This window comes from Terrapene carolina, unplaced genomic scaffold, assembly GCF_002925995.2.
Source record: "Terrapene carolina triunguis isolate 2854851 unplaced genomic scaffold, T_m_triunguis-2.0 Scaffold228, whole genome shotgun sequence".
Lineage (NCBI taxonomy): Eukaryota > Metazoa > Chordata > Testudines > Emydidae > Terrapene > Terrapene triunguis.
The window spans coordinates 3,020,142-3,035,743 of NW_020664579.1; the positions used below are offsets into that span (position 1 = coordinate 3,020,142).

Consider the following 15,602-nt stretch of genomic DNA (forward strand, 5'->3'; position numbering starts at 1 on the left):
TTTGAGAGCCTGGGAGGGAGGGCGAGCAGCGGCGCACGAATCAGCTGTTTCGCACGCCGCAGCCGCTTGGGATCTCCCCCTCCCTCCCAGGTTTGAGAGCCCGGGAGGGAGGGCGAGCAGCGGCGCGCGAATCAGCTGTTTCGCGCGCCGTGGCGCGTGAGCGGCAGCAGCGGAGGTGAGCTAGGGCGGCCGGGGCACATTTTTAGGGGCGGCATTCTGGCGCCGGCCATGCCGCCCCTAAAAATGTGCCGCCCCAAGCACCAGCTTGTTTTGCTGGTGCCTAGAGCCGGCCCTGATGAAGGTGGCATTGAAGGGGTTACGTGATCTTCTGTTTATTTTGATTTAAGGAACCCAAAGCAGTCTCTGTACATCAAGGAGGCCTAAGCCCTAACAATGGGAAGAAGTTATGTAGTCCATTCTGTATCTATGCTGTATTGTTTTCTACAGTACAGTATATTAACAATTGCATTGTCTATTTCCTTTTAAACAACTCAAGTGACAGAGCTTTCACCATTTTGCTTTGGCAGCCATTTTGCAGCCTAATACATTTCACTGTTGACATTTTTCCTGATACCCAGTCTAAATTTTCATTTGTTCCAGTTCATTCTGTTACTTCTTATTAATCCTTGGATGTTCTGAAACAATTGCTTTCAATCTCTGTTTACTCCTTTCAGGTATTTGAAGTGGTTTATCCATCTGCCATTGTGGTCTTTAAGCCAAGCTTATAATATAGGCATGTTCATTATTTCCTCAGAATGGCTCTAGTTCCTTTATGAACTTTCTGGGCTTTTTTTCCTTTTGAAAAGATGCTTTCCATGTTTGTTTGTTTTTTGTCCCCAATCATCTGATATTTCCCCAGTTCTCCATGACTTCTTGAACATAATTACCATAATTATAAAGTTCTTTACCTAATTCCCGTATGACTCTGCAATGCATATTATTATTAATTTATATTGCCATAATGTCTAGGAGCCCTGGTCATGGACCAGGAGCCCATTGTGCTAAATGCTGTACAAGCACTGAACAAAAGGAAGAGAGTCCCTGCCCCAAAGAGCTTGCAATCTAAGTAAAGAGACAAGACAACAGATAGATACTGACAGATTGATGGGGGAAAACAATGAAACAATGAGGTAATATTGGTCAGCATGATAGGCAGCCATCTCAGCACACCAGAAATCCAACTATTGTCAAGTTTTTTGTAGGCATTATAGCAAACCCATTATATGGGTTTAAGGAGGGTTTGAAGGAGGATAACATGGTTAATGTTTATGAGGAGCTCCTCCTAAGTAGAAGGGGGAGCAGGGGAGAAAGGTTTTTGTTTGAAAAATTAACAAGTGGGTGATGGAGGCTGGCATCATGGGCTGACTGGAGGTGGGGTCAACATCTTGATAGTGAATAAGAGAGAGATAGGTAGGTAGCTGGGGGTAAGTCATAAAAGGCCTTGAAAATGAAGAGAAGTAGCTTATGTTTGATGCAATAGAGAAGCGGGAGCGAGTGGACTGATACAAAGAGTGGGGTGACGTGGTGAAAGTGATGGGCTAAAAAAATGGTTTTTGCAGCTGCATTATTAATGGATATGAATGGGGCAAGATTGCGCTTGTCAAGATCAGAGAAAATGTTGCAATGATCGAGATGTGAGATGATGAGAGCTTGGACAAGAGATTTAGCTGTGTGAATGGATAGGAAAGGTTGTATCTTAGAGATGTTATGCAAAAAGAAACGGCAAGATTCTGTACAGATAAGTTCTGAATGAGAGAACTTATTTCTAGTTTATGGGCCTGAGTGACAGGCAAGATGGTGGTGTTATCTACAGTGATCAAAAGGAGGTAGCGGGGAGGTCTTGGGAGAGAAGACTAAGTGCACTGATTTATCCATGTTGAGCTTCAGCTGAAGGCTAGACACCCATTAGGAGATATCAGACAGGCTGATATTTTAGTTTGGACACAAGAAGACAGGTCTGGAATAAAGAGGTAGATCACTGAGTCATATCAGCATAGAGATGGTAGTTGAATTTGTGTTCATGGATAAGATTCCCTAGAGATAGGGCGTAGAATGAGAAGACAAAGGGACCAAGCACAGAGCCTTGTGGATCACCCAGAGAAGGTTGGAGGAGAGATGAGAATGATCTTCTGCAGGACACGCTGAAGGAGTGATTAGAAAGGTAAGAGGAGAACCATGAGAGGACAGAGTCATGGAAACCAAGGAAGGCCAAGATTTCAAGAAGGGCATGGTTGAAGGTGTCAAAGTTGGCGGATAGGCCCAGGAGGATGGAGCACTGTTTCTGAGAGTTGGCTAGGAAGAGGTCATTACAAAATTTGTCATGAGCATTTTGAGGGGAGTATGAGGGGTGGAACCTGGATTGGAGAATTTCCAAAATGGAATTGGAGGAGTGGAACTCCAGTGACTATAAACCGCATATTCAATTACCTTAGAGATGAAAGGGAGAAAGAAGATGGGGCAGTAACTGGAGAGGCAAGTTGGGGTTAAGGAAGGGATTATTTAAGATGGAAGAGACTAAAGCATGCGGATATATATGTACTCAGTTTTTCCAAGCATTCCCTTAGCTGCTTTTTTATCATAAGATAAACTGTCAAAATTTTCATTATTTCCTTAACATCTCATAAACATTTTAAAAATGACACTTGCTAGACTGCTTTTAAAAATCCCATCTTATTTCTCTAATACTTTTGTCTAGCATGGATTCATTCTGCCTTTTTGTTGCCTTTATCTTTTCCCTGCAAACCTTCTAAATAGCTGTATATCCTTACTAGGTTCCCTCTCCTATCTCTGTCTCCAGTACTGGTTATTTTTTATTCTCCTGTCTTTGAGCATTCCCTTGTGAAGCCATATTGCCTATTTTACTCTTTGCATTTTTCTTTCAGTGGAATCATAATCTGTTGGGCAAACAACATAATTATGTATATATTATATATCACTGTTAGAAGGTTTAAATTTTGAAATGCAGAGTAGACATTAAACAGAATTTGTCTTAATACCAATATCATTATTCTCATCTGGGTCCAACCTGTATGACTCAAATAGTAAGGACTGAAAATGTACATGGTTTTGTTCTAAAGGAAACACTGTTCTCCAAACTCACAAATTGTAAGAGTTGGCATGTCTGCTGACACCTAACTTTCTGTTCAGTTATCTCCTCAAGATAGCAGCCTCTTGCTGAGATCACACTAATGGCGAAAGGATAAAGCTCCACTTTCTGGCATTCTAACTGAAAAACATAGTTATTGGATTACCTTGCTCTAGCCTCTTCTTTTTATCTTCCAGGGTATCTAGTATTTTCAATCTCCTGTCTTCAAATTACCTATAAAGAGACGCCTTCAGATACTAGCATTACATCCATTTATTCCTGTTGTTTCTTTCTGAATCTGAATTAAAGTTGTTCTGAATTCATGACACATTCCTCATACTTCTGCTGTCCTTCTACATCTATTACTCCCATTGACTTCAAGGGAGTTCCATGCCTGGAATGACTGCAGGACAGGGCCCTTGAAATCAAACATTGTACTGTTTTCCCTGAGTAGTGGGGTATTTTAATTAAAAACTCTATTATAGTTCCTTCTAAGTAGAAATGAAAAGATTGAACAGCTTGGTATGTACTGAGTCTAAAATATTTCCACTGTCAAGGGTAAAGGAGAAAGAAATGGATTGCTGCACGTAAATCAAAACTATAACAACCGATATGGAAGAAGAGTACAAACCTAATATTCTGATGAATCAGTGATTTGCTGATTTATGATTGGATATAAACAAAACAGCATATATTCAACACGGATTTAACCTGCATCATTTAAATCCACTGATTTCACTGGGGTAGAGTTATTCTGCAGATTAATGTAGCCCAATTTGCCTTAAATAATTTTGCCAGTTAGGACATGGCACTTGTACAACACATATCTAGGCACTGATATGGCCCTCATCACTGTATTATTTACACACCTCACAATTATTAATGGATTTTTTTTCCTTACAAGGCCTCTGTGAGGTAAGGACATGTTATCCCCGTTGTACGTGTAGGATCCTGATGCAGACTAGGTAACTTGCCCAAAGACACACAGGAAGTCTGTGGCTGGGCCAGAATTTGAACCCAGATGTCTTAAGCTCAAGTCTATAGATTTTACAACTAAATAAACTGGCATTAAATTTCAGCATCTCATTTATTAATTTTATTAGTAGAGATACCTGCTCAAGGAATGGTAGAATAAGAATAGCCAAATTATCATGATATCAAGTTAATAACTTGAAGCTGAGCCCTAACTGTAAACCTATGGTAGGTTACTTTTCCAGCGACACATGGTATAAACTTCAGCTCCAAATATTCTAGGTAGTCAAGCCTGACTATTGATATTGTAATCAGATGTTCTCATTCCTTGTTTGTATTGTGAGAAGAAGAAAGTGAACAAACTCTAAAAAAAAACCAAAATCAATGTTCTGGTTTTGTTATAAGAAATGTGTGAAATGTAAAAAGCAAAGAAATGGGTGAAAACCAAAAAGGTGGCATGGAGAATTACATTTGTAAAATTGAAACATTTTTTAAAAATCGAAACTTATGGATAGCACATATACCATGTATTTTCCACACAAGCTTCTTTAAAATATTTGCTTAAACAATGGAGTCAAAGGTGGTAATATTCAACCTACTAGAACTGCTATAGTAAAATACATATATACAGACTACACACGCGACCACCATATATGTCATAGGTTAGGATAACTGCACCTGTATTTCCATCAGTGGTTCAGCAAGGGAACCCAATCTCAGACTTCCAGCTCCCCAGCTGTTGCCTCTCTTGGGTGGAGACCCTTCTGACCCGGGTTTGTGCAGGCTGAACCATTCCCTGTCTTCACCATGTTGCTCTCAGCAACGACAATCTGCCTAAACGGACCTGCTTGCTTTCTCTTAAAAGACTAATAACAGAGTAATTGCTACAGATATAAGTTACCACACAGCTCTTGCTAAGCAAGCCTACCTTATTCTTAAGGTAAAAAGTAGGGCTGTTGATTAATCACAGTTAACTCACGTGCTTAACTCAAAAACATTAATCACGATTTAAAAAATTAATCGTGATTAATCGCACTATTAAACAATAAAATAACAATTGAAATTTATTAAATATTTTGGATGCTTTTCTACATTTTCAAATATATTTATTTCTATTACAACACAGAATAGAAAGTGTACAGTGCTCACTTTATATTATTTTTATTACAAATATTTGCACTATAAAAATGATAAACAAAAGAAATAGTATTTTTCAATTCAACTCATACAAGTACTGTAGTGCAATCTCTTTATCGTGAAAGTGTAACTTACAAATGTAGATTTTTTTTTTGTTACATCACTGCACTAAAAAACTAAACAATGTAAAACTTTAGAGCTTATAAGTCCACTTGGTCCTACTTCTTGTTCAGCCAGTCGCTCAGACAAACAAGTTTGTTTACATTTACAGGAGATACTGCTGCCTGCTTCTTATTTACAATGTCACCTGAAAGTGAGAATAGGTGTTTGCATGGCACTTTTGTACCCGGCATTGCAAGGTATTTATGTGCCAGTTATGCTAAACATTCATATGCCCCTTCATGCTTTGGCCACTATTCCAGAGGACATGCTTCCATGCTGATGATGGTCATTAAAAAAATAATCATTAATTAAATTTGTGACTGAACTCCTTGGGTGAGAACTGTATGTCTTTGGCTCTGTTTTACCCGCATTCTGCCATATATTTCATGTTATAGCTCTCTCGGATGATGACCCAGCACATGTTTGTTTTAAGAACACTTTCACAGCGGATTTGACAAAACGCAAAGAAGGTACCAATGTGAGATTTCTAAAAATAGCTACAGCATTCAACCCAAGGTTTAAGAATTTGAAGTGCCATCCAAAATCTGAGAAGGACAAAGTGTGGACCATGCTTTCAGAAGCAACACTCAGACGTGGAAATTACAGAACCCGGGAAACACCAAAAAAGAAAACCAACCTTCTGCTGATGGCATCTGACTCAGATGATGAAAATGAACATGCATCCGTCTGCTCTGCTTTAGATCGTCATCGAGCAGAACCCATCATCAGCATGGACACATGTCCTCTGGAATGGTGGCTGAAGCATGAAGGGACATATGAATCTTTAGTGCTTCTGTCATGTAAATATCTTGCAACTCTGGCTATAACAGTGCCATGTGAATGCCTGTTCTCACTGTCAGGTGACATTGTAAAGAAGACGCGGGCAGCATTATCTCCTGCAAATTGTAACCAAACTTGTTTGTCTGGGCGATTGGCTGAAGTAGGACTGAGTGGAATTGTAGGCTCTAAAGTTTTACATTGTTTTATTTTTGAATGCAGTTATTTTTTGTACATAATTCTACATTTGTAAGTTCAATTTTCATGATAAAGAGATTGCACTACAATACTTGTATTAGGTGAATTGAAAAATACTATTTCTTCTGTTTTTTAGAGTGTGAATATTTGTAATAAAAAATAAATATAACATGAGCACTGTACACTTTGTATTCTGTGTTGTAATTGAAATCAGTATATTTGAAAATATAGAAAACATGCAAAAATATTTAAATAGATGGTATTCTATTATTTTTTAACAGCGCGATTAATCACGCGATTAATCGTGATTAATTTTTTTAATCACTTGACAGTCCTAGTAAAAAGCATTACAGAGAAATATATTTAAAACAATAAAAGAACCTACATGCATGATAATAAGGTTACCAGAGTCCATCCCAACTCTAACATGAGTTCTGGCAAGAGCAGTCTTTCAACACTCCACCCTGCGGGTTTCCTTGTGGTTACAAATTCATCACAGCTTCAGCTCAGAACAAGTACACTCTTGACAAGGTTAGTCCACCCTTTTATACAGATAAGGGGTGTTCGATTTGGAGTTTCCAGAAGCAGTTATTTAGTATTTAATGGGCCTCTCTCCCCATGGCATACCTTCAGAAGGTTTGCTTCAGAGGGGAGAGGTTGCATTCCCCTAACCTCAAGGTACTTCCTAGGAAACCACTTCACAAGTATTGTTCCAAAAAGACTTTTGAACTTCCTTATACCTTCCAGAAATTGCATTAATTTTGTCTTCCCGCTAAAGAAGATCCATACAAACTCACAATAGTACATAAACCTTTGCAATTCTAATACGTTGTACCTCAAAGCTATTAACCCTAATTCAATAAGGTTCATTCAGAATATTACAGGATATTGTCAGTCTGTCACAGTGATTTTTTTATCATTTTGCTAAATGTTCATTGTACACCACAATGTAGTAGTCCTTTACTAAAACAAATATTACATTTTTAGAAGGATGTCTCCTTGGTAATATGCATGAAAGGCCTAATGCAATGTCTGTTGGATGCCATTGACTTCTGTGGGCATTGGATCAGGCACCATATCTTGCAGCCCTTATTCAAGCAAAACTCCCATGGATTTCAATGGGACGTTTGTTTGAATAGCAGCTGCAGGATTAGGCCCAGGTTGTCAAACTCTAGTCTCTTGTGGATGGTGCTATATGCATTTGTTGTGTATTTAATATGGCCAAATTCAAAGTCATGCATGTAGGAACAAAGAATGTAAATAGGTCTAACTTACAAGATCACTGGAACACTATGTACAGTTCTGGTGTCCACACTTTAAACAGGATGTTAACATATTGGAAAGGTTCAGAAATGAGTCCCAAGAATGATTCAAGGTTTGGAAAATCTGCCTAAAGTGAAAAGTGAGGAAGCTCGATCTATTTGGTTTATCCAAGAGAAGGTTAAGAGATGACTTGATCATGGTCTATAAGTACCTACATGGGGAGAATATTTCTAATAATAGAAAGCCCTTTAGTCTAAAATAGCATTTCATAACAACTGGTCTGGGGACCAGCGCTGGTCCCTGAGATCTCCCTGACACAGTTTCGGAAGGCAGCCAGCTGGTCCCCGCTATCAAAAAGGTTGAGAAACACTGGTGTGGAAGATAAAGGCATAACAAGATTCAGTGGCTGAAAGTTGAAGCTAAACAAATTCAAACTAGAAATTAGGCATAATTGGCAGTGTTTATTAACCACTGGAACAACTTACCTAGGGATCTGGTGGATTTTGCATCACTTGAATTCTTTAGATCAAGAATGGATGCAATTCTAAGAGATACGCTCGCTCAAACAGAAATTATGAACTTGATACAGGAATTGCTCAGTGAAATTCTATGACCTATGCTATACAGGAGCTCAACTAAGGCTACGTCTACACTCCAAGCTAGTGGTATGATTCCCTTGCTTGTGTACACATACTTGCATTAGCTTTCATCAAGTAATCCAGGGAACATAACTCTCATGTTTTATATTGCAAAACCATTTTATGTTAGACCACCACAGAGATGGAAATATCAATACGATTTTTAGTAGCAACCGAACACTGAATTTTCTTAATTCATCACATTGAAAAAATACCCTACTCCTTATTAAATTCCCCTGCACCACATCCCCATATTTGACCTTGGCATGGGGATAGTGTACTTGCTCCCAGTTAAGCCTCACAACATGCTGTGGGGTAGGTACATTTCCTCCTGTACAGAGGGGGAAATTGAGATACAGGGGCTAGCGGTCTCTTATATTGATCACCGACAGCTATCGTTGACTTTGCCACCCAAGCTCTTAGGTTTTTGACCCAGTATTCTGCCACTCCTGTACTAAAAATATAAAATAGGGGTAATATTGTCAGTAAAACAAACACATATCACTGCTGGTAAAGGGAAATTACTTAGGACAGAGGGGAAAATTAAGCTAGTTGTAAATCTGGGAGTTTTCCACATTGCAACTTGGTGCACAAGCCACATGGGTATGCATATCAGAAAACGGGATGAGATAACAGTTTTGAGTCCATAATGCAGTTGTCACAAAGTGCAATTCTAATCTATGTATCCATAGTAGGGTTGACAGGTGTCCGGTTTTCGACCGGAATGCCTGGTCTCCAGTCAGCACCGCTGACCACAACATTAAAAGTCCGGTAGGTGGTGCAGGCAGGCTCTCTACCCATCTCCATGTGATTCCCGGGAAGCTGCCGGCATCTCCCTCTGGATCCTAGGCAGAGGGATAGCCACGGGGGCTCTGTGTGCTGCTCCCACCCCTAGAGCCAGCTCAGCAGCTCCCATTGGCCAGGAACCACTGCCAATGGGAGCTGAGAGGGCGGTGCCTGCAGGCGCGGGCAGCGCGCAGAGGCATGTGGTCATGCCTCTGCCTAGAATCCGGAGAGAGATGTCACTGCTTCCTGGGAGCCGCCTGAGATAAGTGCCTGCACCTCCAGCCCAGAGCCTGTACCCCCTCCCACAGCCCAACCCCCTACCCCAGCCTGCAGCCCTCTCCTGCACCCCAAACCCCTTATCTCTGGCCCCACCCCAGAGCCCGCAGCCAGAGCCCTCACCTCCTCTCAAACCCCAACCCCCTATCCCAGCCCGGTGAAAATGAGCAAACGAGTGAGTGTGGGGGAGAGCGAGTGATGGAGGGAGGGGGGATGGGATGAGGAGGGTGGGCGTTACCTTGGAGAAGGGGCGGGGCGGGGGGTGGGTCAAGGGTGTTCCTTTTTCTGCAAATAGAAAGCTGGCAACCCTAATCATAGTCTTTTTTTTTTTTAAACCAAAGGTTATCAAAAATAGTTAAATAGGTGAGAATCTAAACATTGTTATAAAGGAAAAGTTGACAAGAAGCACTGAGGTGTCACACAGATACAGATGTCTCTTTCCATTTCTCTGTCCTGGAGCTTTTTTTGCCAGAGTTTGACTCGCCATTGAAACAGCACACTGCTGCTAATCCTTGGCGACTGGCTATGTTTTCCAAGTAGCAGATAGATATAGGCTAAACAGACAACCAGCTGTTGGCAAACAGTCCTCTCATGAACAGTGTAATAAAGTCTTACGATCTACGGCTAAGTTCTCCGATGGCTACGCTTGTTTTGAAGTTGAAGGAGAGTTGTCCGTGGAAAGTGGGGGATCAGATAATTGCTCCTATAAATAAAGGATTTGTGTTTGCCCATTTAACACCAAATTAAATTATATTCAGTGATACAGAAAACTACTTTAAAAACTGATTTAAACTGTGTTGCGTTTTTGGGGAAGGTTTATAAAAATATTCATACTTGTTAAAACTTCCTCTTGGAAATTAAAGTGAAGCTTGGTTCTGAATAGCGTATTAGACCGTATGGTGATTATTAAAAACCAGTTAATCAAGGGGAATAGGTGAACTGAGAACACTGGGAACCACTGACTCGAGCTAGCGTGCTAAAAATAGCAGCATGGACTTTCCAGTTTGGTTTCCAGCATGGGTCCTCAAGCCCACCCAATTCCCTAGGCTTGAGAGCCTCAGCTCCAGCCCAAGCTGCAACATCCCACTGCTATTTCTAGCCTAGTTTGAGCCCCACTAACACAAGTCTGTCTACCCTGGCTTGGAGGCTCATTCCTAGCTGGAGTGCAGACATACCCTCAGGAGCCCTGTTTCCATTGGTTCCCCTGCCACACCTGCTCTGTGTGCTCCTTCCAATGCAGCTCAAAGCACCCAATCCTGCATGATGCCTCCTGCTGGTCTGCTTATGTATAGCAAAATCATTGCTGAGGTATCCATCCAAGTCAGTGGGAAATGAAACAGCTCAGCACCTTGCAGGTAAGTGCTCTGAGTGTGGAATGACAGTTAATGATGCTGTGAGCAGCAGTAACTTGCATGCCATGTTAGGGAAGAAAATCCACTGGGTTCAGAGTGGAGTTTATTGTGGAAAGGCTTTGAGGAAAATTAAAGGTGACTCTGAGAAGGCCACCAGACATCATGCCCTTGTTTTTCGTCTGAGGAGGGATATTGGTTTTAGACATTCTTAAGTTCTAACAACCCACACCGTCCTGTAGCCACATATCACAAGGGGTTTTTCTTGAGGTCAGACCATAGTTCTCAAAGCAACACAGTGATTTTCTTGTTCAGAGGAAAAGTAGAGAGCTGACTCTTTGAGTTCCTAGATTAGTCAGAACAAAGTACGTTGACAAGATGTAATTGCTTCCGTTGTGAGGAAAGGTGGAACCTCTGTTGTTTTGAAGTTCTTTGAGACCCTGTCTTCTGATCTAAAGCTGGTCACCTTAGACGTGCTATTTACGCCTGTCGGTGAGATAAGACCCTCTTGTAAAGTTCACACTGAGTTAAAGAAAAGAGGAAATATATGTTGTTAGCAGCTATTCCCTTAGCTTTCATCATGAGGCACTCTACATAGAGATGTCATAATTGCCATATTGGAACAGACCATCCGTTTAGTCTGCTCCTCTAGTGAAGGTAGAGGCATTACCCTATACTTGTGCATCAAGGAAGGTGAAAGCCCCTGTCGGCCTTTCCTAATGCTTCTGGACAATTATGTAATGATATTCTATAGGGCGAAAATCTCCCTTGCTGACCCCAGTTAGCAGTCAGTTTATACTGTATGTCGGAGGTAGGGTGACCAGATAGCAAGTGTGAAAAATCGGGACGGGGGTGGGGGATAATAGGAGCCTATATAAGAAAAAGACCCAAAAATCAGGACTGTCCCTATAAAATCGGGACATCTGGTCACCCTGGTCGGAGGCCCATGTCAATTTATAACCAAGTTAAACTGCAAATTATTTTTATTCATGTAAATGTCTAATCCTTCTCTGTTAACCTAGTGTCGAATTCTGCCTTCAGACATACGTGTAACTCCCATTGATTTCACAGGTGAAGGTAGAATTGGGCCCTCACTGTGTTTGTCTGATTAATATCCTGCAGAGGAGGATAGCTTGGTTTATATGCTATGTATAAAATAATTTCCTTGTACTTGCTACTAATCTCAATGAGTGTCTCTTTGTTGTGTTATGAGACAGGACCCATAGAATCAGTTGGATTTCACTATAATTGTTATGATTGTATATAGTGCACTTCTGTCATATCCCCTTTTACTTTTCTGCCTTCCAGATTAAATTTAATCCTAATATTTTAAATCTCTTCTTGTGTCTAACCTGTACTCTTCCCTTTGCCTTACGTTGCTTCTCATTTCCTTGCCCTTCTTTATTGCAGCTCTGAGATAAAGCAACCACAAATGATTGCAGTATTTGAGGTTGGAAAGATTGATATAATGCCATCATATATTTCCCCTGTTATTCTCTATCCCTTTTGACTTTTTTTTCAGTTCTGCTGTGCATTGAGCTAATGTCTTCACAGAGTTCTCCCCAATGACACTTAGGACAGTAGCAGCTAATTCAGAACCCCATCAGCAGGCCAGATTCTTCTGTCGGTTTCACTGCCGTAAATCCAGATCAGTTCCACTGACGTGAATTGAATTAATCTAGATTTACACAGGTGTCTGAGATCAAAGTCTAGCTCAGTGTGTTCAAGCAGTGCACGCCCCTCCCCAACAAAATGTAGAACTGGCTATTCTTTTTCCTTGTTAATATTTCCAGTGCCTTTTATTGATGTTGAAAATGTAGATTTCGCCAGAGAATAGAATATGTATTTTTTTACTTATTGAAAGTTTACACTAATAAAGGAAAATATTTCTTCATTTGAAAACTCTTTGTATATGCTTGTACAATACCTCGCACAATGGGGGCCTGATCCTGACTGAGGAGTATGTGCATTATGGTAATATAAATATTAAATAATTATAATAAACGAAAGTTAACTGGCCTGATTCTGCAGGCTTTGTGAAGCTAGCACTTTCAATACAATCAGTGGGAGCTTGGGTGTGTTTAAGGGCTGCACGATAGGGCTCATAAAGTAGCCAAAACTAGGAAATAATCTCGTTCAGTGTGCATTGCCTTGCACTTACCTCCCTTGAATTTCATTTGCTGTCATAGTGCTCAGTCACTCACTTAGAGCCTTTCATTGAAGCCCATTGGTATTCTGTGGTGTGGGCAATACAGGATCGTTTGCAGCGATGTGTTTGATACTGGATAATAGGCTCATGGAATTTGTTTTTTGCCTTCAGTTACTTTTCATATATTTTAAGAAATATTTACCCAGAATTTGCATTTACATTTTTCTGAAAGTCGCTGAACTCCTATGATAAGGTTGCTCTTATTCATCTCAGTTTTGCTTCCAGTTAGTTTAGTCCATTATGGGCCTTATCCAAACGTGCAGTTGTCTGACTGTGGATACTGTCATAAAAGAATCTGTAAAGGAAGCTGGGACTAAAAATGATGTTAGGTGAAAACGCAAGTACATTACCTTTTTGTGTTTTGGAAAGCAAAAATACTGTGCTTCATGTCTTGGATAGGCCTGAGTTGATTGTTACTAATACTGTCGAGTTTTGTATTGTCTTTTTAGGGAAAACTGGCCATACAGAAGCGGTGCGAGTAGTATATCAGCCAGAAAACATCAGATTTCAGAAACTGCTCAAGGTCTTCTGGGAGAATCATGACCCGACACAAGGTAGAGTGATGAGTGAGCCAGTATTTAATTATCTTACTAATTACAGCTGGGATAATTAGTGTTTGAGCTGCATGGAAGAGATGAACCTTGAAATCACATGGGAGCTCAAGAATATGATTGCAGACATTTATTGACAGAGAGGGAGAGGGAAAGAGAGGGAGAATGAGGAGGTAGAAGCTCATAATACCCTTCCCCCTTTACAGCTGTCTGTGCTGGGAAAATTCCCACAGAGAGCGTGACTAGACAATAGAAAATCCTTTCACCTTTGATTATGACAATTTTTCCTTAATGCTATCTTTTGTCTCCTAAATTAAAGCATATTTCTCGGCAGCTTCAGAGCTGGCGATTTTACTCATGCATGGAAACTTTACCCTCCAAGAGTTTTACATTTTTCATCTTTTTTAAATTACTGTGGGTTTCTTTTATGATTAGAGAAAATGAGCAAAAGGAAGTAAGACAGGATGCTCAGAGGAACCACCAGCAGCAACGTATTAGCTTCTTGCCTTATTCAAGCATTTTGGTTTAATTTATCCTCCTTGGAAGTGGCAACATGATGATGTTATGCATATCTGCTCAAACAGAAATGATGAATTGTATTGAGAAAACATTTCACATGTGTGTGTATATAGTTTCAATAAACATCAACTCCAATATGATGCCCTGAAATATTACATACAAATAATTCGTTTCCACTTTCTCAACCTTTTTCACTAGTGTTGTCTTACATTTACCTATCTGGTTAATATTAAAAAGGACACTCTTAAGAGGGGAGAGTGGGGATGTGTTCTCTCCTCTGATGACCTCCTGCAGACCTCAGTTTTAGTAACTGGAGAGGACACTGGGGAACTCTGTATGTGGGGCAAGAGGGAAAGAGTCCCTTTATCAGGAGATGTGGGAGACACATATCTCTTGAATATTTGGAGATCTGCTTCCTTGGGGTTTCAGTCCAGTTCACAGTAGACAAGAAAGAACATTAAAAAAAACCTGGCACCCTTTTCAGGTTGAACCTTCTTCTGGTCAGCTGGTAACTTTTATTTCTGATCCATATGTGTCTGTTTCATTTATGGCCTGATCCTAAAAACCTCTACTCACAGGAGTAGTCCCATGTGCAGAACCACTATCTTCAAATGGGACTATTTGTGTGAGAAGGAGCTATACCTGTGAGTTAGAGTACACAGAGTCAGGTCCTTACATTGTAAGGTTTCTTTTTGCATTACAGGATACAGGCTGGAACATACCAATGTTCAATGCATTAAGAATAAGTTTACATCAGAAAAAATACCACCACAGTTGGCCACCTAGTTGGCAGTCTCATCAGTGAGCTCATGGATTGAATAGCATGGAGGCTAAGCTAATGTCTCACTCCTAGAAGTGTTCTAGCTAAGTCAGGGTTGTGGCATGTTGATGGAGACATGTGGGAAAGTTTGTACTGCCACTGTCTGTGTTATACCTGTTCTGTGTATAAATACTGAACTTCTTCTATAACAGAGGTTCCCCAAACTGATCTGGTGATGCACAGAGAGATGGCTGGTCACATGGTGATGACTTCTTTTTTGCCCCCAGCAGCCAGATCACATTAAAGGGGTGGTATTCATAAGATGCTCTTGGTATTTAAATGTGGCCCATGCTGTGAAAAAGGTTCAGAACCTCTAATCTAGCAGTTTTCACAGGCATTAAATTTAAACATCAGATATAGTTTTTGTTGAAGTTGAGCAGAAACCTTTTTCTCACTATCTGGATGTCTGAATATTTCGAAGCAGCTTCCCACAGTGCATAGAATCATAGCTGTCTAGAGCTGGAAGGGGTCTCGAGAATTATCTAGAACGTGTTTGTGTAACCTGTTCTTAAAAACCTCCAATAATGGGGATTCTACAACCTCCCTTGGTAACTTCTTCCAGTACTTAATTATACTTATAGTTAGATATTAGGAAACATTTTCTAACCTAAATCTCCCTTGCTGCAGATTAAGCTGATTACTTGTCCTATCTTCAGTGGACAAGGAAAGCAATTGATTGCCATCCTCTTAATAAAAGTCCTTAACATACTTGAAGACTTATTAGATCATCCTTCAGTCCTCTCTTCTCAGTAAAGACTAAACATGCCCAGTTTTTTTTTAACTTTTCTTCACAGATCAGGCTTTTAAAATCTTTTGTATCTTTCCTTTGGACTCCCTCCAGTTTGTCCACATCTTTCTTA

At 40.4% G+C, this 15,602-nt stretch overlaps 1 protein-coding gene across 1 annotated transcript in view; it reads left to right on the plus strand.

Annotated features, from left to right (window-relative positions):
- Nucleotides 1–15,602, plus strand: part of MSRA (methionine sulfoxide reductase A) — a 300,938-nt gene that overhangs the window by 246,639 nt on the left and 38,697 nt on the right. The window contains exon 4 of the mRNA XM_026656347.1: nucleotides 13,302–13,406. Within this exon, the coding sequence (XP_026512132.1) occupies nucleotides 13,302–13,406 (105 nt within the window). The remainder of the gene's footprint in view (nucleotides 1–13,301; nucleotides 13,407–15,602) is intronic.